Here is a 24,848-nt window from a genome sequence, read left to right on the forward strand (position 1 = left end):
TATAATTTTCTGTTGTTTTTGGCCTCGTGGCATTTGCTGACCTTGATAGGGTTCTTTTAGGGTTTGTAGACCAGTTGAAGTCCTTATCTCTAATTTATCAGATCTACAGCTTCGTGGAGTACACTTTCTCTAACTAACCAGCAGGTGGCGTCCACGAGCCACCTGTTCTCCACAAGCCAGATCTCCCCTGCTTAGCCTTTTTGGTGAGTGGGGGAGTGAGTCTTGTGGGGCCCAATTGGTGTCCCAAGCTTGCGTGTGTAGTTGGTGTTGCCTGCCCTGTATGTGGGGCGTGTTTCTGGGCAGTCGGGGAGGGGGGGTGGCCCTAACAATCAAATCTCCCTGATGATCCTAGAGTTTTAAAGCTACTGCAATAGTCTAATCCTTCAGTTCAGTCCTGCCACAGTTTGTCTCTGCCACTGACCCACAAGTCTTTGGTATTGGCGTATGGCTCCTGAGACTTGCAAGTGGGCCCCTCTTCCAGGCTGTGCACCCCGGGTCCTCTGTTGAGGGATGACTGTGCTATGTCGCAGGTGAGTGCTGTCCCCCCAGGGCAGTTCTGGGCTGCTGGGCTGTGTTGGGAGGCTCCCAGTCTGCTCAAATGATGGCTGAATGGGGCTCTGTTAATTCACACTGCTCCCCCTTCCCAGCTCTGGGACATTCAGCTGAGGTTGCAGGGAAGGCTAATGTCCACGCCCAGTTTTGTGGTGTGTGCCTGTTATTTGAAGCACTTCCGTCACACTGGGTTGTCTGGGGCAGCTCTGGGCTATGGGGCTGGCGATGGGCAGGAGTGTTTCCTGTCCACCAGGATGGTGGCTGTGAGCGGACACCCCCCTTTTCTTGGGAAGTTGTGTTGTTTAGTGAATTTTCTCAGCCACTGGATTATTGCCTTTTGTCTCAGAGCTCTCTTAGTTCTGCTCTTGACTTGACGTGCCCAGATTTCAATTCTTTGAAGCTTTCTGTATTGAGCTTCTTAGAGTAATTGTTTTAGAAAAAGCAAAAAGGATTTAAAAAAAAAAAAAAAAAAAAAAAAAAAAAAAAGAAACGGCCCTCCTCAGAGATCTAATGGGTTATTGAAATGCTAATAGACAAAGCAACCAGGGCCATTAAGGAAAAGTGCCCAGGGCAGAGAGATCAGCCTTGCTTCGGGATTTGCATATGCGCCTCAAGGCCTGATCTCCGCCCTTCCCCTTTCTGTGTTCACCAGAACTCCAAAAATCCTCTGCTTTTATTTTGGAGTTTTTCGTGTTGTTTTTTTTCTATGCCTGTCTCCTCTCTGCTGGGCTGGCTGCTCTCAGAGTCTCTGGTGTCTGGCCTCAGTCTATCTATGGTTGGAGTTTGAATCAGTAGAATGAGTTTCCGGTAAGAGCAGCCACTGCAATTCTCCCTTCTCCTTCCTGGAGCTGACAGCCCCTCCTCCCCCGGGACTGAGCCTGGCAGGGAGGGGCGCGGGTCCCCTGGCCGCAAAAACTTACAGATTTCGCTGATCTCAGCAGTTCCACGTTTTCATGAGTGTTGTATGAAGTATGCCCAAAGACAGATTGCTCTGTGGTGTCCAGTCCACGCAGTTCCTGGCTTTTTACCTACTTTCCTCTCTTAGTGTTTTTTGATCATACTAGGTATGTTCCTGCCTCAGGACCTTTTCACTTGCTATTTCCTCTTCCTCTTATTCATCCACTTATCAAGTCTCTTCTTCTCCTTTAAATGTGTTCAACTGATTGTATTAAATCCAGCTGATTAAATTCTCTCATTGCAGAATTATGCCCTTCATTGATGTAATCAGCCACAGATTCAGTCAATTGACTGATGATTTAATAAACCTGCCTTCTGGATTATTAATCAGCCACAAATGTCCCTGCCTTAACGGTTAGGCCAGTGCTTGTTTGACCAGACAGCTGGGCACCATCTCCTGGCCAAGTTGACACATAAACCTAACCATTACAGCCCACCCCTTGTCAGCTTGGCAGCTATACACATAACTTTAAACCATACTTAATCTCTAAATAGAACATAATAACAGACATATGTTTCACCTAACAGTACTCACCTGTCCTGTGTACAACCAGAAATGCACTAAATCTCTCCAGAATAGGGTGTAAGTTCTTGGGTAACATTGACTCTTAAACTTGATTTCCTATATTTTAAATACTATGAAATGAACAATAGAGCCATAACAAACAAGGAGGAGATAGTCATGCCATCATAGTCCTTATTATGGTAGTACTAAGAGACACCCTAGAGGATCTCCTGTATTCTAGGAAAATTCTTCTTTACCTCTTTTGTGTACTTGCAGTCCTATTTCCTATTGATAATCAGGGTGAATCACCCCAGCCAGTACAGTAATCCCCCTCCTTGCCTATTGATTCAAAGACATGAGAAGCCTAAAGTGGCCAGGTGGCAGTCTTAACTTCCAGTTCAATGGAGTTATTGTTGTGTTTCCTGCTGGAAGTACTCCTCCTTTTGGACCAACAGAGCTTAAGATTGCAGGGACAGGAAGCAAAAATTTTCCTAGTGGATCACTAGGTGTGATAGTGATTGGTGCCACTCCCATTTCTACTCCTTGCTTCCTGGACCCGTGAATCCTGGCTATGGGAGAAACAGCCCCATAGAGTGGACACTGATTCAGAGCATACCCAGCCCCCTGGAGAACACTGCCCCTGCCCTGCAAGGTATTGCCACCTAGTTGGTGCTGTAATTGAGTCTTCAATAGGCCATTCCACTGTTCTATCAACCCAGCTGCCTCTGGATGATAGGGAACATTGTAAGTCCAGAGATTCCATGAGCATGTGCCCATTCCCTCACTTCATTAGCTGTGAAGTGAGTTCCTTGGTCAGGAGCAATGCTGTGTAGAATTCCATGATGGTAGATAAGGCATTCCTTAAGTCCACATATGGTAGTTTTGGCAGAAGCATTGCGTGGAGGGAAGGCAAACCCATATCCGGAGTATGTGCCTATTCCAGTGAGAACAAATCGCTGCTCCTTCCATAATGGAAGTGGCCCAGTGTAATCAACCTGCCACCAGGTAGCAGGCTGAACACCTCGGGGAATGGTGCCATATCAGGGACTGAGTGTGAGTCTCTGCTGCTGGTAGAGTGAGCATTCAGCAGTGGCTGTGGCCAGGTCAGCCTTGGTGAGTGGAAGTCCATGTTGCTGAGCCCATGCATAACCTCCATCCCTACTGCCATAACCACTTTTTTCATGAGCCTATTGGGCATTGACCAGAGTGGCTGGGGAAAGAGGCTGACTAGTATCCACTGAACGGTTCATCTTATCTACTTGATTATTAAAGTTTTCCTCTTTTGAAGTTACCTCTGGTGAGCATCCACATGGGACACAAATACCTTCATGTTTTTTACCCACTCAGAAAGGTCTATCCACGTACCTCTTCCTCAGACTTCTTTGTCACCAATCTTCCAATCATGTTCCTTCCAAGTCCCTGACCAGCAGCCAAACCATTAGCAACAGACCATGAATCAGTATACAAATGCACGTCTGGCCAGTTCTCCTTCCAAGCAAAATGAACAACTAGGTGCACTGCTCAAAGTTCTGCCCACTGGGAGGATTCCCCTCACCACTGTCCTTCAGGGACAACCCAGAAAGGGGCTGCAGTGCTGCAGCTATCTACTTTCGGGTAGTACCTGCATATTGTATAAAATCATCTGTAAACCAGGCATGAGTTTTCTCTTCCTCAGTCCACTGATTGTAAGGAACTCCCCAAGAGGTCATAGCTGTGGGCTGGGAAAGAGAAGATATTGTGGCAGGAGTGGGGGCCATGGGCATTTGGGCCACTTCCTCATGTAACTTACTTGTTCCTTCAGGACCCGCTTCAGCCCTATCTTGTGTATACCATTTCCATTTTATGATGGAGTGCTGCTTTGCACACCAAACTTTATGGCTTAGTGAGTTGGACAACACCCAGCTCAGGATAGGTAACTCAGGTCTCATGTTAACCTGATGGCCCATGGTTAAGCATTCTGTCTCTCCTAAGACCCAGTAGCAGGCCAAAAGCTGTTTCTCAAAAGGAGAGTAATTGTCTGCAGAGGATGGTAAGTAAGGCTTTACTCCAGAATCCAAAGAGACTGCATTGTGATTCTCCTATAGGAGCCGACCAGGGCTCCAAGTGGCATCTCTATTTGCCACTGACACTTCCAGACCATTGAATCAGTTGGATCATATGGTCCAAGTGGCAGGGCAGCTTGCGCAGCAGCCTGGACCTGTCACAGAGACTCCTCTTCTTGCAGTCCCCACTCAAAACTAGAAGCTTTTCTGGTCACTCGGTAAATGAGTTGGAGTAGCACACCCAAATGAGGAATATGTTGTCTCCAAAATCCTAAGAGGCCAACTAGGCATTGTGCCTCTTTTTTAGTCATAGGAGGGGCCAGATACAATAGGTTATCCTTCACCTTAGAAGGATACCTTGACATGCCCCGCATCACTAGACACCTAGAAATTTTACCAAGGTGGAAGGCCCCTATATTTTTATTGGATTTATCTCCCATCCTCTGACACACAAATGCCTTACCAACAAATCTAGAGTAGTTGCTACTTCTTGCTCACTAGGTCCAATCACCATATCTTCAATATAATGGACCAGTGTGATGTCCTGTGGAAGGAGAAAGGATCAAGATCCCTGCGGACAATAGTATGACATAGGACTGGAGAGTTGATATACCCCTGAGGTAGGACAGTGAAGGTATACTGCTGGCCTTGCTGGTTGAATGCACATTGTTTCTGGTGGTTCTTACTAACAGCTATTTTGAAAAAAGAATTTGCCAGATCAGTAGCTGCATACCAGGTACTAGGGGATGTGTTAATTTGTTCATACAATGATACCATGTCTGGAATAGCAGCTGCAATTGGAGTCAACACCTGGTTAAGCTTACGATAATCCACTGTCATCCTCTCAGACCCATCTGTTTTCTGCACAGGCCAAATAGGAGAGTTGAATGGGGATGTGGTGGGAATGACCACCCCTAAATCCTTCAGATCCTTAAGAGTGGCATTAATCTCTGCAGTCCCTCCAGGAATCCGGTATTGCTTTTGGTTTACTGTTTTTTTTAGGCAGGGGCAGTTCTAGTGGCTTCCACTTGGCCTTTTCTACCATAATAGCCGCCACACCACTAGTGGGGGAACCAGTGTATGGATTCTGCCAGTTGGTGAGTATGTCTATTCCAATTATGCATTCCAAACTGGGGAAATAACCACAGAATGGGTCTGGGGACCCACTGAACCTACTGTGAGATGGACCTGAGCTAAAACTCCATTGATCACCTGACCTCCATAAGGTCCTACTCTGAGTTGCAGACTAGAGTGACGTTTTGGGTCTCCCTGAAATATCTAATCATTTCCTTTTCCCCAGTGCCGTTACCCTGGTAAAGGTCATAGGTCTCCTTGGGTAGGCTGGGAGGAAGATGAGCTGTATAAATTTTGGGCACTGTAACAGGGTCCTTCCCCAAGGGTACCTGGCTTTCCCCTTATTCAAGGGGTTCTGGGTCTGTAAACTGTCTCAAGTCTGGGAATTGATTAAGGGGCCGTGGCACTGTGTTTTTGTAATTCAGTTTAGACTTTTGTTCACTTGACTTAGAATTCTGCTAGATAAAACAAGAATTTAGTAGACTGCCCATCTCTTTTACTTCTAGGTACTCCATGATCTACTAGCCAACACCATAATTCTCTGCGAGTCAGATTGTTTTGATTGCTGCTTTGAGCCTGCTGTCCATAATGGTAGCCATGCCCACCTTGTCTTTGCCAATTAACTGCTGCCCTGTGGCTTCTGCCAACTCGGATTTCAATTAACCCTATTGTGTTTAAGTATTCCAGCTCAATGACAGCAGTTCCCACAGTAATATCTGATCTACAGAGAAGGGTGACTACAGAACTCTTCAGGAATGATGGAGCTAGTCTCACAAATCTATTCCTCATAGTCCTGGTAAAAGGTGTGTCCTCTGGACATTCCTGGATGTGTGAGCAGGTCTTTCTTGATAAATCCACTCTAATGTTCCAATCTCTTAAGCCTTTGGATCCCCTCCTCTACATTATTTTGGGGCAGTTCTGACATTTCGACTTCAGGTAATACTGGCCACCTTTTGATCCATGTTTCAGCTGACCACCCAAACAAACGCTTAATGCCCTTTCTAACCCCTTGAACTACAACATTGAATGCACAATCTATGCTTAGTGGGCCCATATCAATAAATTCAGCCTGATCCAACTTTATGTTCCTTCTACCATTATCCCACACCCTTAATATCCATTCCCACACATATTCCCCTGATTTCTGTCTATAAAATTGGAAAACTCATGCAGTTCTTTTGGAATATAGCGTACTTCCTCATGGGTCACACTTTATTTCTCACCCTTTGGGGCTTGTTGGGACTTTAGTCTAGGTATAGGTCTTGAAGAAAAGAGTGATAGTGGGGGTGGGTCATGAAAAGAATTAGAAGTATCCTTCAACCCAGTTAACTCAGTACATTCTGTTGTTGTTTCATCTGGTGAAACAGGATTTATCTCTCCAGGCAGAGGAGTGAGGGCTGCGTCCTCAGGAGAGTTGATTACAGGTTTAACAAGCACTGAAGGTTTAATCTCCTTAGGTGGAGGCTGGTTGGTAGACTCCTCAGGGAAATTGGAGGTTGGAAAGTTCTTTCCTCAAAGCAGGTTGGAGGTTGGGTAGCTGTCTCCTCAGGACTGACTGGAGGTGGGGGTGCTATTTCCTTAGGGGAGACCACCACAGGCACATCTAGCAAAGACTCAGCAGAAGCCGGGTTCCAGTGTCCCCACTGCCATTTTCATCAACCCAGATGTCCTCCTCTCAATTTTCAGGATCCCTTTCTTTTCCAGTCAGTGCCCTTTCTTTAACAGCAGACGCCCTGCGAGGCTGAGATTTTAGTTTATGTTGTAAATCGACTACTTGCACAATGAGATTCTGGGTCTGGTTTTCTTCTCAAGTCTTTGGCCACGTTTTCTTTCAGGGCACACATAGAAACCTTTCCATCTGTCATTCGGCGTTTTAAGCTTCAAATTTGAAGCCTTTGGTTCATCCCTTTCTCATAACATTATCCAGCATATCTAAAAAGAACTAGCCAACATCATTATACCTTTTAATTCCACAAAACTTTCTTAAGGTGTCAAAAACACTGTCACCCCAGAGCCTTGCCTTGTACAAGAGTATGATTATGAGTATCAAAAAGTGATATTTTGTGTATCTCCATTGCCAGCTCACACATGGACTGCCAGTGCCATCTTGATGATTGGAAATGGAGTCATTAGTGCCTTTGAGTCTAATCAGACTAGAGAACCAATTGTAAAAGCCTATTTTAAGATTCCGTTTCTCAAGAACCACTCCCAGTACCAACCTGTATTAGGGTTCTCTAGGGAAACAGAACCAACAAGAGATACCTGTAAATATAAGATTTTATAAATGTATCTTTCACAACTATGGGTATGCATGAGTCCAGTTTCCTTAGGGCAGATTGTCCAAGTCCCAATGTCCTAGGGCAGGCAGTGAATTCGCAACTCTGATGATTTATTAACCAGCCACAGATTTCCTTGCAGTAAGGGTTAGGCTAGTGCTTGCTTGACCCGACACCTGCACACCATACTTGGCCAAGTTGACACATAAACATAACCATCACAGTCATAGAGGTGAGGGTTTATTTCTGAATTCTCAGTTTGATTCCATTGTTCTGTGTCTGTCGTGCCAGTTCCACACCATTTTGATTACTGTAGCTTTGTCATAAATTTTGAAATCTGGAAGAATGAGTTCTCTAACAACTATTTTTGTTCCTATGAATTTTACAATTCAGGTCCCCTTGACAGCTCCCACCTCCCCCAATATGAATTTGATTATAGGTTTTTCCATTTCTGCAAAAAAGGCTGTTGGTATTTTGATCAACTTTGCTTTGAATTTGTAAATTCCTTTGGATATATTGATATTTTAACAATATTAAGTCTTCTAATTAATGAACATGGGATGTCTTTCAATTTATTTAGGCCATTTTTAATTTCTTTCAACAATGTTTCATAGTTTTCCATGTTCAAGTCTTTTATATCCTTTGTTAAATTTATTCCTATATATTTGACTTTCTTCATTGCTGGTATAAATGGAATTGTTTCTGGAGGTCCTTTTTGGACTATTCATTTCTGGTGTGTTAGAATCCTACTGATGTTTGCATGTTGATATTGTACCCTGCCAATTTTCTGAATTTATTTATAGGAGCTTTCTTGTAGATACCTTGAGATTTTCTATTTACCATAGGATCATGTCACCTGGGAATAGGGATAATTTGATTTCTTTCTTTATAATTTATATGTCTTTTTTTCTTTCTGTTGCCTAGAACTGACTAGAACTTTCAGAACAACGTTGAATAGCAGTGGTGAATGAGTGCGTTCTTGTCTTGTACCTGATCCAGGGGAAAAGCTTTCAGTCTTTTACCATTGAGTATGATGTTAACTGTGGGGTTTTCATAAGTGGCCTTTACGATGCTGAGGAAAGTTCCGTCTATGCCTATTTTTCTGAGTGTTTTAATCAAGAAAGCTGGATTTTGTCAACTACCTTTTGTGCATGTTTTGAGATAATCTCGTGTTTTTTACCTCTATTTTATTCTCTCAATGTGGGCATTAATTGATTTTCTTATGTTGAACCACTCTTGCATTCCTGGGATAAATCCCACTTGGTCTTGGCTTATAATTCTTTTAATGTGCTGTTGAATTTGGTTTTTTCGTCTTTTGCCAGGGCTCTATATTCATAAAGGATATTGGTATGCAATTTTCTTTCATTCTGATATCTTATTTGGCTCTGTTTTTAGGGTGATGCTGACTGCATAAAATGACTTTGGAAGTGTTCCTTTCTCTTTAATGTTTTAGAAGAGTTTGAGCAGGGTTGCTGGTAATTCTTTTTCAAATTCTGATGAAATTCAACAGAAAAGCTATCTGGTCCTGGAGTTTTCTTTTGGGGGAAGGTTTTTGATTCCTGATCAATTGCCTCTTGATCTTTTGTGGTCTTCTGTCTCTTTTTGAGTTGCTTTAGGTAATTTGAGATTTTTAGGAAATTATCCACCTATCCTTATTGTAAATGTACAGTCCTTTCGTGTTTCTGCCCAAAGTGAGGTAATTTACCAGGGCTCCCATACCTGGACAGTTTTAGACTTTTAGGACTGTTCTTGACTCTGTCGAAAGTACAAGCTTTCAGTGACCTCTTCTTGATTGTGTAATGCCTCCCTGGGAAAGACAGTGTGAACGACAGGCTCACCTTCTTCACTGGTCATCATTGACTCTTGACCTGGTAATTCCTTTTTACCTTGTTAGTTTTTTGATGCTTTTAGAGACTGGTTTACTTTTTAAAACATTTCACTCAGCATTTTTATTTGTCTTCAAGGGAGGGTTGTTCTGAACTACCTCATCTGCCATTAGTGGAAGTAGAAGTTTTCTGCGGTTTTCTTTGCATGCTAATATGTTATGGGGGCTTAGTCTTCTGTGAATGGTAGGTATAGAGCAGGGATTCTTAACCTTTTTTGGGTGTGTGCCATTGATCCCTTTGGCAGTCTGATGAAGTCTATTGACTCTTTTCCAAGTAATGTTTTTAAATGAATTAAAAAAAAAAACCATAGAATTATAAAAGTAAGCAATTATATTGAAATATCAAAATAGTAAAAATCTAAATTTTAAATTCTGAATTTTAAAAAAATTACAATTAAGTAATTTAGCAATGAGTTTTAAGAATTGTAATTTTGAAGTAGTGGTGAGGATAAATGACATTTTGTGAGATCTGCAGTAACTGAATGTTATAAGAAAATATTTGTGGCTTTTATTGATGACAGAGACACAGGTATTTCTAATACCACTACATTTGTTGCGTATGTTTGTAATGAAATATTGTCATAGAATTCTAAAGGTTAGAGGTTAGTAAAAATGAAAATATGATTTTTTCCCTTCAAAATCTTAGATCCTCTCAATAATGAATTTGAAAAATTCATTAAAAAGTAGGATGCTTTGAAAGAATATATTATGTTTTGATAAGGGAGGCCATAATTGAAGCTGTGGAATATTTATTTCTTTATATAAGTCTCGCTACTTTATTATTTAATGATGTTTAAATCAAATAAAGAGAAACTCTTGTATTTTCAGTTTTCAGCTAATATTCTTCACATTCAACAAATGATTTCTCACAGACCTGCGACCCCACCAAAGCTGTTAACATTTCTTGTTAACATTAATTTATTGATAAAACTTTTGTACTGTTGTCAGGTTCTCTGGCAGATAGTATGGAGTAAAGAACACACAAAAACTTTGGAGTTACATAGATCTGGGTTTAGTCCCACTTTTTCTTCCTGTTAACTTTGAGATGTTTTACTTGTTCCTTAACTTTCAGCCCTCAGTTTCCTTATCTTTCAAATGAGGATAATGTATCAGGTGTTGTATTCTATTTTAAAAGAGGAGAATTAAATAAGAGAGCTATTAGATAAACTTCTGTTTCTCCTTTTAATTTTTACTGGGTTTCTAATACCTCTCTGAAGCCTTTCTAAGCTATCCTTTCCGCTTCTTCCCTTAACTGCCATCATATTTTGTGCCTGCTTCCATTTTGACAGTTATTGTATCCTTTTGTTATCATTTGCTGTCTCACAACTGGATCCATTAAGGATAGGGATCCTGACTCTGTTTTTGTACTTAATGTCATGAATGCAATGTATAGTTACTCAAAGTTTTGGTTTGTAAATAATCATTCTAATGTAATGATATATTCGTTCCCTAGCTTAGAGCCAGGTGATATTAAATAATTGTTGTTTTTATTTCCATTAATTCCCACCGTGCCTTTAATTTGTGATCTGATAACAAGAGTTGGCTATCTGGTGAGATGGAGAAGTAAATACATAGCTAAAACACAGTGTGTGAATGCAGATAAAGATAATCAGGCTAGCAACCATTTACCTACTGCTCACTATATGCTTAAGGCATTGGACTAAGAGCTTTACATTATTATCTTTTTTGATCCTATCTGTCTTTTAAATGATAATCAAACTTAAATTAAGATGATGTTAAGTAACTTGCCAAGGTCATATTGCTGGCAAATGGCTGAGCTAGAATGCGAAGTCTGGACTATTTGAATTCAAGGCTTTGCTTTTAGTTTATACTAAGGGTAATGGTAGGTAGAAATTAAAGTTTAAAAGATGATATATGATAAAGGGGAGGGGCCAGATCCAGTTTTTCTTTGAGACCCCAAAGACATGCTTGACACATTGGTGATGTAGTTTAAAACCTGCACAATCTCTTCAAGTTCTCTAAGGAAACTTCATTACCCTTGATTAGACCCTTTAGTACGGTTAGCCACTGCAGGTGTGCCACCTAGTGGTCAGAGAGTAAATACAGGTACTGGCTATTGATAAAATCACTCCCTTTTCTTCATTCCCAGGGTTGGAGTGGATTCTTCCTTTCTGTTTTTAGATCATTATGTGACCAAATGACAATTGCTTATATTTTAGGTCAGGTTCAAAATAAAGAGACAGGTACACTGGAGATTTTATATCGAAGGAAAATATCAGACTGTAATTTTTAAAATATATGAAGTGTCTGCCTGCTCCAATTTCCAGAATTTTGGATTGCAGGCCTTTTTAATGAATGGTAGTACCCCATGAAAGACAAAAAACTCTGCAAAGTGGAAGAGAGTCAGGGAATCTGGAATATTTTATTGGTTGAACGGCTAGCTTCCTGCATTAGGCACAAGTGTAGGATGGAGTTCAAAAGAGACTTTTTAGGCGTAGGCAGCAGTAAACTGGAGATATCCAAGCTCTGGCATCATGATTTTTGCCCTCAGTTACCACTGCTTCATAGTCTTCCAGATGGCATCAGCATTTTTCACCAGAGCAGTCTGTTTAACGTTCTGCCAATCTATGCCTATTCATTGAAGACTTGGGCTAGGAGAAGAGAGAAAAAAAGTCTAGTTTAATTGCCCTGCCTCAGTGTTGACAGATAGTAAGATCTAACTTATTCTGTTAAATGGAGAGTGAGAGTTAAAAAAAGGTTATATTGCTGCCTATGGTTTCATATATTTAGGGACACCTTTTTCTATTTCTATTTTGTGGTTGCATCTGCTCTCTAGGAAATAGTTATACAAATTTTCCTTACTCCTTAAAGATCAAAAGTTCGAAACAACTAAATTCAAACCAGAAATAAAACCAAAAACCCACCAGTCCCTACTGTTTCTTTAACCAATCCAGATTAGGATCATGGGCACAACAAATAGTAACAATAACTGTAGGAAAGAAGACAACAGGGTGAACTCTTGAAGCTGTCTTACTGTTATCCCCTTTCTGGATCAGACCTTTTCCTGATCCCATTTCTAAAAAAACAAAAATTTCCTTACAGCCTGAATCTGTTTTCCTCTTCTGATATACAGAGAACCTAATTTCAAAAGGTTTTATACCTGAAGACCTACCAATAACATTTACGTTTAACTTTGTCTTTCCCATACAAGTCTAATTTAAAAGATAGAGAGAGGCAGACGGATAGCTTTTACTTCTTTTCCCTTACCTATAAACAATAAAAACTCTCAAAAAATGTTAAAAGGATTATGTATTTCTGAAGGGGACAAAAATAAAGGGAAAAGCTAGGATGTTTTATAGTTTACTAGGTTGAGAATAAGTTTGATTAAGTGGTAGACAGTAGAAGATTGCATAAGTGGTAGATAGCAGCATAAAAGAGAGCAAACAGGCCATACCCTATTGGAAGGAACAGATTTTAAGGGTAGGGGTATAAAAAGAGTGACTCAAGAAACTGCTCTGAGATAAAGAAAAGTATAAGGGAACATAATGGCATTTGACCCTGGTCCATTTGGCTCATTGATGGTAAACTTCTGAGGTGCTATTCTTATTACTCTTTAAATTTCTTATCTCTTGTCTGGACTCCTACTCTTTCTTGTTACCTAGAATTAGGAATGGTACAAAAAAGGACTACATGTGCACTGGGCATCTCTGGGTAGAAATGAAATGCTTTCGGTAAAGGTAGTTTTATATCTGGCCATTTTATAGTATTTTACTAGGTACAGTGAGTCTCTCCAGCAGAATTGTATTCATTTCTATCTTTGGTTTAAGATCACTAGGAAGCAGGCAACACAAAATAACCTGTCTCTGCAGCTGCTTCACCTAGAGTTACAGGTTGTATAGGCCTACTTTCCAAGTTATTGCAAGTCACGGTTGTATCAGATTGTTTGGTACACCATAAAATAGATCAGTCAATTTTCAGATTTCAGTATCAGTTTTCCAGTGGCCTGATGGGCAAGCCCCATATTTTAAGTTTCTGTCCTGGCAGTTCCCCACTACTGTTTTTATGTTAATTTGGGCATAGGCTAAACCACTGTACAAAGATCCAAAATACAGCATTGGCTAAAATAAAGCAAATAAATTTTTCTCTCATGTAATGTTTCTGAGGGTGAGAGATAGCTGATGGAATGTCTTTGTTCTACATAGTCATTTATGAACCTAGGCTCCTTTCATTTTTTTCTCTGGAGTTTTGCCCTCATCTGCACCATTGAAAGTGGATTGCTGTCTTGTGTATGTTCTAGTCCATAGGAAAGGGAAAAAAGAACTTAGTCCAGAGCAAATGATTTCTTTGAGTGATTTCGAAGGTGCACAGTCATTTTTGCTCATGTTCTATTGGTGAGAACGTGCCATGCCTAGCTGCAAAGGAGCCTAGAAAATAGTCTCCAGCTGACAGTTATGTGCCTTACCAACACTTCCATAATAGATAGGAAGGAGAGTATAGATTTTGTCCTCTGCCAATTTTTCTATAGGTTTTGGTCTTATCTTGTTGACCTCTGGAATTCTTTATTTATATTTTGGATCTGAATACCATTTTGGGGATATGAATTACATATATTTTCTCAATCCTTGACATTTTAAAAAATTTTGTTCATGGGGTCTTTTGTCATATAGAAATCTTAAAGTTTGAAGTACAATATTGCAAATCTTTTATAATCCCCGTTTAATGCAAATTTCATATGTATTTGTAAAACTGATTCCAGGTACTCTTATCAGTTTTGCAGTTACAGGAAAACAGGACACCATAGTTGAGAGCCCCTATAAGCACTTAATTTATGGTCACCTTCTCTATTTCAGTTTAAAAAGGAGAATAGAAACATGTTATTTGAAATATGAAATCCAAAATGAGTTTCCTTATTTCCTCATTAATTTTATGATTTTGTTAGGATTTACAATTACTTGTATTTTTGCCGACTAAACAATTAATAGATCTCAAAGTTGTTCATTTGTCAAAATACTTCCCTAAATTTGTTTTGATGCTAAAAGATTTTGATAATCATAGAAATTAGAAATAAGGAAGTCAGGTTGAAGTACTCATCTGAGAAATCAAATTTCTTTTGGAATTTAGTGTTCAAGTTGCTAGATATGTCCAGTATATAGTTAAAATATGGTTCTGGAACTCAGAAGAGCTATTAGGGGTAGAGATGTTGATTTAGAAACCATTATGTCCAGGGGAGATTGTTGAAGCCTGAATAATAAAGTAGTTCTTCAAAGAAGAACATATGAAGAACATTGGGCTGTATTTAGGGGTCTAAAAGAAACCAGTTAATGAAACAGACATAGGGAAACCATTTAATCTTCATTAACAACCTAATGAGGATATATGGTAGTATCCTAATTTTTTAGGTAAGCAAATTGAGGCTGACAGAGAGGACTTTTGCTTAAGTTTTACTTTATTTTTATCATTGTGCCCTGCAGAATAAATATAAACAATGCCATTAATTACTTTTGCACATAAACTTTTCCTGTAACCATTAAGTATCATATTTGTTGTTCAGTCCTTCTTCATTAGAATGTATGCTTTATAGATTGATGCACCAGTGGTTGGTAAAAACACAAAATTGACTCTATATCTTCTTGTTTACCATTAAGCAGAAATCAAAGAACAATCTGCTGAAGAGGACGCTGAAGCAGAAGTGGACAACAGACAGCCAATTCCAGTTCTACAGCATTCTGTGTCTGAAGAATCTGCTAGCTGCATGGTCTCTATTGGTGTGGAAGCCAAAATCAGGTTAGAGATTGAATGCAACCGGTTAGATATTAGTGATGGGGAGAATGGCAGTGAGTTGAGTAGAAAAAATTCAGGGAGCAAAAGCTTAGGTTCTAAATCTGGATAGAATGCTATTATGTAGTAGCTTTAAATTTGAGGCTATTAGCTCTGTTTGTAGTTAGGGGAGGTATGTCTGTGTGCTTAGGCTGTTGTAGTGCAAAGCAGTAGGCTACAGTGTTGTTACAGTTCCCTCATTCTGGTATAGAATACTATATACTATTTATAGCAGAAAAAATAGCTATGAACTTTTAGCATAAGTATTAATTTTGTGATGCTTACCTATATACTTAAGTTTATACTCCCGTTCATTACCCTCATTCTTTAAATCAGTATATAATTCAGCTTTGAAGTCTTGTATTTTTTTAAACTCCATTTTATAGACATATATTCACATACCATACAGTCATCCAAAGTGTACAATCAGTTGTTCACAGTACCATTATATAGTTGTGTGTTCATCACCACAATCAATTTTTGAACATTTTCATTACCACCAAAAAAAAAAAAAAGAATAAAAATAAAAGTAAAAAAGAATACCCAAAACATCCCATGCCCCCCATTCTTCCCTATTATTCATTTACTTTTTGTCCCCATTTTTCTACTCATCTGTCCATATACTGGGTAAAAAGGGAGTGGGAGCCACAAGGTTTTCACAATCACATGGTCTCACAGTATAGACTATATAGTTACACAATCATTTTTAAGAATCAGTGCTACTGGGTTGCAGTTCAACAGTTTCAGGTATTTCCTTCTAGCTGTTCCAATACACTAAAAACTACAGACGCATAGGAATAACCTCCCTGATGTCCTCTCAACTCCATTTGAAATCTCTCAGCCACTGAAACTTTATTTTGTTTCATTTCTCTTCCTCCTTGAGGCTTTCTCAATTCCTTGAATCCTTGAATCCAGGGTTATCCCTGGGAGTCATGTCCTGGTTTGCCAGGGAGATATATACCCCTGGGAGTCATGTCCCATGTAGAGGGGAGGGCAATGAGTTTACCTGCAGAGTTGGCATAGAATGGCACATCTGAGTAACAAAAGAGGTTCTCTGGGGGTGACTCTGAGGCACAGTTATAAGTAGGCTAAACCTTTCCTTTGCAGTAACAAGCTTCACAAGGGCAAGCCCCAAGATCGAGGGCTTGGCCCATTAGATTGGTAGTCCCCAGTGTTTGTGAGAATATCAGTGATTCCCCAGGTGGAGAAGTTTAATATTTCCACATTTTCCCCCAGTACCTTAAAGGGGCTTTGCAGATACATTTTTATTCTCTGCCCAAATTACTCTGGTATATATTGGGGCTTCACACTACCCAGTACAAACCAACTAGATCTCACTCTGTATTCAAATTTCCATGTAATTAAAGTGTTTGAATAAATTGACCATACAAATTACATTATATAGTATACTACAAAAAATACAGATTTTGCTCTAAATAAACCTGTCTTCCTTTGGTCTCACACAGAAGTTGAAGTTTTAAAAACACTGTCAATAGTGTCATTTAACTTTTAGTCTGATTTATCTTAATTCTGACCAAGTCCATTTCATTCATATCTCTAATTGAAGTCTGATCTCTTTTTCAGCTTCTTTAATGTTGTATGTGGTGATGCTGACATTCATAGCTGCCAAATTCTGACTCTAAGTCTCATGTATCACAAATGCTTGAAGTTCCAGGGACTGACCAGGTTATACACAAACAGCTCAGCATTTTAGAATTTAGAAATAGCCATTACAACTCAGGAATAGATATAACTGCTTTAAGAGTTTGCAATCTGGTTACCTTTACCATAAGCCTTCCCCTGATAACCTACGCTCTCAGATTCAGTTCTCAAAGTTTGCACATTATAGTTAGTCTATGTTAGTGAGCTATTATAATGTTTGTCTTTTCATTTCTGGTTTATTTCACTTAACATACTGTCCTCAAGGTTCATTCACCTAGTTGCATACCTCACTACTTCCTTCTTTCTTGTAGCTGCTCAATATTCAGTTATATGTATTGAATACAATTGAATACAACCACAGTTCGCCATTCCATTCAGTCGATGTACCCTTAGGCCACCTCCATCTACTGCAAATTGTGAATACTGACACCCAAAATGCCACTGTGAAAATGTCCATTCGCGTCCCTCCTTCCAGATCTTCCAAGTATATGCCCAATAACAGGGTTGCAGAACCATATGGCAACCCCATTCTTAACTTCCAGTGGAACTACCACACTGCCCTCCAGGTGGACTGCACCATTCTACTTCCCCACCAACAGTGATTACGTACATCCCTTCTTCCACATTTTCTCCAGCACTTGTATTCCTCTGTTTATGTTTTAAATAGTTTTATTTATACACCATACATTCCCTCTTAACAATTAAAGGTTCCTGGTATAATCACATAGTTATGCATTTAACACCACAATCTATATGAGGACATTTCCATTTCTTCTGCAAAGAAAGAGGAAGAGGAGAGAAAAAAAAAAAAAAGAAAAACTGAAAAACAATAATAAAATCAGTATAAAGGTCAGACATCAGCACCAATGACATGATTCCCATGCCCTTCCCTTATATCCCCCCGTTATAGACATTTAGCTTTGGTATATTGCCTTTGTTACAGCTAATGGAAGCATGTTACAATGTTGCAGTTAACTATAGACTCTAGTTTGCATTCATTGTATTTTTTCCCCAGTACCATCGCATTTCAACACCTTGCAAGGTTGACATTCATTTGTTTTCCCTTATGTAAAAACATTCTTATATTTTTACATTTAATCACAATTACTGACCATTCTAGGTTTCCCTGAGTTATATAGTCTGAGTCTTTATCTTCTGTCTTTCATTCTGGTGTCATGCATACCCCTAACCTTCTTCTTTTAACCATACTCAAAGTCATGTTTGTTCATTACACTTACAATATTGTGCTACCATCACACAGTATTGTGCTATCCATTTCTGGATCTATAAAATAAACCTTCATGAACATTCTATACTTCAACATCAAGTACCCGATCTCTACTCTTTTTCTATCTCCTTATATCTTCATTTCTAGACTCTTCTCCAAACCTCTGTCTCCTGTGTATTCCTATCTGTCTGTAGCACTCCCTTTGGTATTTCTTGTAGAGGAGGTCTCCTGTTCATGAATTCTCTCTGTGTCTGTTTATATGTAAATATTTTAAACTCTCCCTCATTTTTGAAGGACAGTTTTGCCAGATACAGGATTCTTGATTGGCAGTTTTTCTTTTTCAGTATCTTGAATGTATCACACCACTGCCTTCTCGCCTGCATGGTTTCTGCTGAGAGATCCGCACTTAGTCTTATCAAGCTTCCCTTGTATGTGATGGATTGCTTTTCTCTTGCTGCTTTCAGAATTCTTTCTTTGTCTTTGACATTTGAAAATCTGAATAGTAAGTGTCTTGGAGTAGGTCTGTTTGTATCAGTTCTGTTTGGGGTATGCTGCACTGGTTTTTCATAAGAGTTGGGAAATTTTCAATAATTATTTCTTCTATTATTCATTCTGCTCTTTTCCCTTCCCTTCTCATTCTGGGACACCTATAACACGTATATTTGTGCACTTCATGTTGTCATACACCTATAACACGTATATTTGTGCACTTCATGTTGTCATTTAGCTCCTGAGACCTTGCTTATATTTTTCCATTCTTTTCCCTGTCTGTTCTTTTGTGTGTAGGATTTCAGATGTCCTGTTGTCCAGATCATGACTCCTTTCTTCTGCCTCTTCATATCTGGTTGTATGTCTCCATTGTGTTTTTCATGTGTTCTGTTATGTCTTTCATTCCCATAAATTCTGCTGTTTGTTTTTTTCAGGCTTACAAATTCTTCCTTATGGTCATCCACTGTCTTCTTTATAGCCTTCATCCCTTTTGTCACATTTTCTTTCAACTCATTAATTTGATTTAGAAGATTTGTGTGAACATCTTTAATTAGTTGTTTGAAATCCTGAATCTCAGTTGAGGTGTTAGTGTGTTCCTGTGACTGGGCCGTATACTCATGTTTCCTGTTGTGGTTCATGAATTTTTGCTGTCTGGGCATCTGATTTTCTTCATTAGTTTATTCTGGAGCTTATTTTCTCTTTTGCCTAGGGTTTTCTTGTTGGTTGTCTTCGCTCTCTATCTTTTCTTTTTTTGTCTTGCTTGCCAGTTGTCAGATTGGCTCTGCCCTGTCTTCCCCCCAAAATCAGGTGCTCACCATGGCTTGCCGCAGGGATGGGAGGTAGGCATTGGGAACCCTGCAAGTTCACTGTGTGAAGTTGACAAATCTGCTGACTTCCAGTGGTGCTCCATTTTCCACCAGCCAGCAAGACTTGGGTTTATTTTAGAGCCCTGCTTTAACAGTTGGGTCTTCCTTGTTTATCAGCCAAAACAGGGCCAGGTTTCCCTACAGGGCATGAAGACCAGCTCCCGTCATCCTAAGAAAGGGACTGAAGCAACTTTTTTTAAAAAAGTGTTTCAATTGCGTTGCACCTTCCTACTGTCCAGCAGATGGCACTGTTCAGTAACTTAATTGTCCTCAGAAGCTGCTTTGCCTCTGAGCACAGGCTGTGTCTACACAGATGAGCTGAAACTGCAGGATTCCTATGCCCTCCCTTTGCTGGCCACAGTCTGGCTTGATGTGGGTTTTCGCCTCTGGCAGAGTAGTCCCTCAGCTGACCCAGTACTCCAGCCATCCTCAAGGCAAGGAAATGGCCCCCGGCTGCTGCTTCCTTCAAGGGTGGTGGAAGGGCTTTCATTGACCCAGGGCTGGAAGCACAGTCCCTGTCCATGTTTTCTCAGTGTCTTCGTCCCTCACTAACCTGGGCCTTGAAATGTCCTCACCTGACCTCAGGTCTTCAAATAGTGGGGGTATGTCTTACTGCTGTGAGAGATTTTATAGTTTGTGTCCCTGTTGGTAGGAGTCCCATCTGCTGATTGTGCCTTTCTCATGCTAAGACTGAGTGAGGGGGGATGGGAGAGGACCGGATGGTCCAGGATGGTAGATTCCTACCTGGTATTTCTTCTCTTTCTTCAATTTGGCATTTGCAGGGTGGTTCTCTACTTTAAATCCTCCTCCAGAGTTTCAAACAATTCAGAATTGCCTTTTTTTTTTTTCATTGACTCTCTGGAGAGAAGTTTTTAGTAACTGTTTATGTCAGCATGTTGATGAAGTCACTCCTGAAGTTTTGTATTTTTTTTAGCGTTTTTTAAAAGACATGAATAGAACTGTGAAATCATCAATTACTGATTACTTTCATCTTTTTGAAATATTTTCTTTCTTTTTGCTTTTGGCATACCTCACTCTTTAATATCTTTTGCTGGTTTCTTCTAGACTTTCTACCTTTATAATGTTGGAATCTTCAGGGTTAAGTCCTCAGATATCTTGTCCATTTTTAATCTTTATTTGAAAGCTCAGTCTGCTGGTGATTACTCCTATTTGTGTGCTAATGAACCCCACATCTATATTTCTAGTGCTGAGCATTCCCTGAGTGGCAGACTTTTCTGTACATCTGTCTGCTTGACATCTCCATTTAAAAGTATGCTAGACACATAGACTGTACATATTCAAACCACTGTTGATTCTGCCCCACTCCTGCTCCAAATTTACTTCTCCCTGAGATTTCCCCATCAGAGTAAATAATACCAATATTCCCCCAGTTGCTTAGACCAAAAACTTTGAAATTATTCCTTGATTTTGATCTTTTGTCATATATGATTCCAGTTAATCGATGTGTCCTGTGGCTCAGCATCCCAAAGTTATCCCAAACAAACGTCTTACCATCTTGACTTACCTATCATCTTAGTTCAAGCCACTGTTATCCTTAGGAGGTTACCTCCTAACTAGTTTCTCTGCTGCTTCTTTTAACCTTTCCACAGTCCAGTTTGTTTGTAGCACAATTGCAAAAATGTTGATTCTGAAATGTAAATCGGTACCCCCTCACTTTCTTTCATGGCTACTTTATCTATATTTGTATACATACATACATACATATATAGTAAGTATTAAAATTGTATTTAAATTTTTAAATCCTTGCCATGTCCTACAAAGCATGATCTAGCCCTGGCTACCTCTCTCACTTCATTTTGTTACTGAACATAGTCACATTTAGCCTTCCTAAAATAGACTGATCATATTTCTGTAAAAGGGCCTTAGAATGTTCTGTACTCTCTGTTGCATGGTTTACTTCTCCAGAAAGGCCTTCCCGAACCACTCTGTTTATAATGGTCGTCCCTTCTTAGGTGTAATGATATGTCAACTTAGTTTCAATCAGTTCAAGACAAAGAGAGAGCATGCAAATGTTGATGTATGTAAAGGGCTACAGAGGTGTTCATTATACTTGTTTTTTGCCCAATTTTTTTGTAGAATAAAGAGTAGGGTGAAAAAAATAAATAAAACAGCAGCCCCACTACATTTTATTCCCTAATTCTCCTTTGTTTTTCTTCACAGGAGGAAAATTTACTAACATTTCATTTGTTTATCTACTTTTTTATCATGTGAGCTTCATGAAGGCAGGGAGTTAGTCTGCTTTGTTCACTGCTCTGTCGCTTGCACCTGGATAGTCCTTCACAGAGATTAGGCACTGTATAAGTAATTTTTAATGAATAAATTTGTAATGAATGAAGCCATCAATTTCAAATAATTGAAAATTGACATTTATCTCAGAGTCCCTCAAAGTTGCCTTTCAAATACAGAATAAGCTGGAATTGATAATAGGAGTTAGGAATTCAGAATTGTTCTGCTACTCATAGCATAAGCTCGTCTCAATATGTATTCTCTTTTTCTTTAACAGAAATTAGAAATGGTAAACACATCTGTACAATTGAGACAGACAGAATGTCAAGTATTTGCTAGTTAATGTCAGGCATCTGAGAGCTTGGTGAAAGTGTTCTGTGCCTTTATATCCTCCAGGTCTTCTGTAGCTCTTAGCCTCTTGCTTGATTATTGATCTTCTGTAGATCCTAAGGACTGAGTATATATTTCTTACTTTCCTATATGTCCCCTTATGCCTCTCTCAGTGTCTAGCATATTGGTCTTCATCAAATACTTATTAAAATAATGAAAGTTACAAGCTATCCATGAATATTTGAAAATTTAATTTACAACAAACATGGCCTTTCAAACTAGTGGAAAAGAAAGGATGACTTAGTAAATGATGTTGAGATGATGGGCTGCACATTTAAAAAATTAAGTTAGACTGATGCTTATCAATAGAGAAAGTAAATTTGTGGTAGATTATTGAACTATGCCAATATTATTTCTTGTGGACTACATCACCACCACTGCTGTTGTCTTCATTAGGCAGGAAAGAGAGAATATACACTCTGCAGTAAGACAGTTGTAGATACAGACCTGACTTTTTGTCCAAGCTCTGCCTTTTTTGTTGTTGTTGTTTTTGATGTTGTTTGTATTATTTTTATTTTTAGCATTATTATTTAAAGTATGATAGTAAATGCAGTGAAGTTCATTGAAAGGAAGATGGAGTAAATTTTCACACCAGCTGCATGGGTACAATCAATAAATCACGAGGAAAATGAACAACTCATGAGTCAGATGGAGTGTGTGTTTTCATATGACTTGACAAGGAGCATGAGGTCTTCTGGATGGTAGGGGAATATTAGGCCTGGTATTTCTAGAGTATCTTGCAACTGGCTTCTTATTTGGCTGCATATACAGTTCCCTTGACATTCTTTTTTTTTTTTTGAATAGTTTTATTGAGATACTTTCACAGACCCTACAGTTATCCACAGTGTTCAATCAGTTATTCACCATACCATCATATAGTTGTGCATTCATCACCAGAATCAACTTTTGAACATTTTCCTTACTCCTAAATAAATAAATAAATAAATAAATAAATAAATAAACCAAAAAGGAACATCCAAAACATTCCATCCCCCCATCCCACCCTATTTTTCATTTAGTTTTTGTCCCCATTTTTCTACTCATCTGTCCATACACTGGACAAAGCATGTGTGAGCCACGAGGTTTTCACTATAACAGAGTCACACCATGTAAGCTACATAGTTATGCAGTCGTCTTCAAGAATCAAGGGTACTGGGTTGCAGTTCAACAGTTTCAGTTATTTCCCTCTAGCTATTCCAATACACTAAAAACTAAAAAAGGATATCTGTATAGCACATAAGAATGCCCTCCAGAGTGACCTCTCGATTCCATTTGAAATCTCTCAGCCACTGAAACTTTGTTTCATTTTGCTTCCCCCTTTTGGTGAAGATTTTCTCAATCCCATGATGCTGGGTCCAGGCTTGTCCCCAGGAGTCGTGTCCCACATTGCCAGGGAGATTTACACCCCTGGGAGTCATGTCCCACATGGGGGAAGGGCAGTGAGTTCACCTGCCATGGGGGTGTAGAGAGAGAGAGGGCCCCTTCTGAGCAACAAAGAGGTTCTCTGGGGGAGACTCTTAGGCACAATTTTAAGTATCTTCCTTTTTCTGACCTTCATTTATTCCTTTTTATCTCTTTGTACTCCAGTTTCCTTCAAATGAAACGAGGTTTAATCTGATGAATTTTAATGATTCAGTATATAAAATGTCCTAAAGATTGCTTATTATAATTGATAAGATATTTGCAACATTGCTAGATATAATACCAAAATAGAAAAATCACTTGTCTTTCTGTATGTTAGTATTTAAACAGTATTCTAACTGTATCAAATACTATTCTAATAATATCAGACAATATCAGATAAATAGGAATACACTGGTACCTTGGTACTTGACTGCTTTAAAACTCATTGAATTTGGTACTCGTGCATTTTGATATAAAAATTTTGTCCTGGTACTTGTCATTTTGTTTGGTACTCAAAGAGCAAGCTAGATTTTGTTGGTGGTGGTTGCCTCGTGACTTGCTATCATTTCCAGCTGAAACAAAGGGTCATGCCTTAGTCACGCAGTAGCTCTTGCCCTGTGCACATCCCCCTGCAGACTTATCTTAGGTCTTGTGGTCATTTTGTGTATTTTTGCACTTTTTTTCTCACTGTGGTTCCTACGAAAATGAACAGTGATAGTGCTGAGCAGAAAAGAAAATTATTTCACACCACCATTGAGCCAAAAAAAAAGAAATAATAGGCAAATATGAGAGCAGTATTTGCATTACTTATCTTGCTAGGGAATATGATATACCTAGAACAATGGTCTCCACCATCATTAAGAATAAAGAAGTAATTTTGCGAAAGGAGTTAAAGCAGTGACAAAGTAGCGTTCTGCAGGAACTGCAGAAGGAGCAGCAAAAATAGGTGGCTGAAGAGATTTAGATTTCTTCAGGTGAGGAGATGAGGATGTCCCCAGTTCCTTGATAAAAGAAAAGTGTGCAAAATGGGCAGAAGTTCAAAACTTTGTGAAGAAGTACCATCTGGATAAACCTCTGGCAAGCAGAAATGTGAGTTTATAGAATGACCAAATAATTTCACATTTTTGAGGAATTCTGAAAATAAGAGAGTGAAAGTCCTCATTGAATAAGTTTTTAGTGAAGGTGACAAAGAGTGTGAGCTTGTGGTGGAAGTTTGAAAAAAGACAGAAAAGACAAAGAACACCTGAAGTGCAACCATATCTTTTTACATATTGCCTTAAATATGTGCATTGTTTTTGGTTTGGGAATGCATTAAATTAATTTACAATATTCCTTATGGGAGAAATTTGTTTGGTACTCATTGTGCTTTCCAGAACCAATTAACGACGAGTACCGAGGTACCACTGTATGTGCAAAAATATGAGTAGGATCCTTAAGGGGAAAATTGTGAAACTTGATGGAAAGATTGTTAAGAACATCAACATAATAGAAAT

The 24,848-nt window shown here is 39.3% G+C and overlaps 1 protein-coding gene across 3 annotated transcripts in view; it reads left to right on the forward strand.

Annotated features, from left to right (window-relative positions):
- Positions 1–24,848, forward strand: part of KMT2C (lysine methyltransferase 2C) — a 393,502-nt gene that overhangs the window by 170,748 nt on the left and 197,906 nt on the right. For 2 of the 3 annotated variants that reach the window (XM_037835765.1, XM_037835764.1), the window contains exon 3: positions 14,898–15,036. In XM_037835765.1, coding sequence (XP_037691693.1) covers positions 14,898–15,036 — 139 coding nt within the window. The remainder of the gene's footprint in view (positions 1–14,897; positions 15,037–24,848) is intronic. The other variant, XM_037835766.1, reaches the window with a different exon arrangement.

This window comes from Choloepus didactylus, chromosome 5, assembly GCF_015220235.1.
Source record: "Choloepus didactylus isolate mChoDid1 chromosome 5, mChoDid1.pri, whole genome shotgun sequence".
Classification (NCBI taxonomy): Eukaryota; Metazoa; Chordata; class Mammalia; order Pilosa; family Megalonychidae; genus Choloepus; species Choloepus didactylus.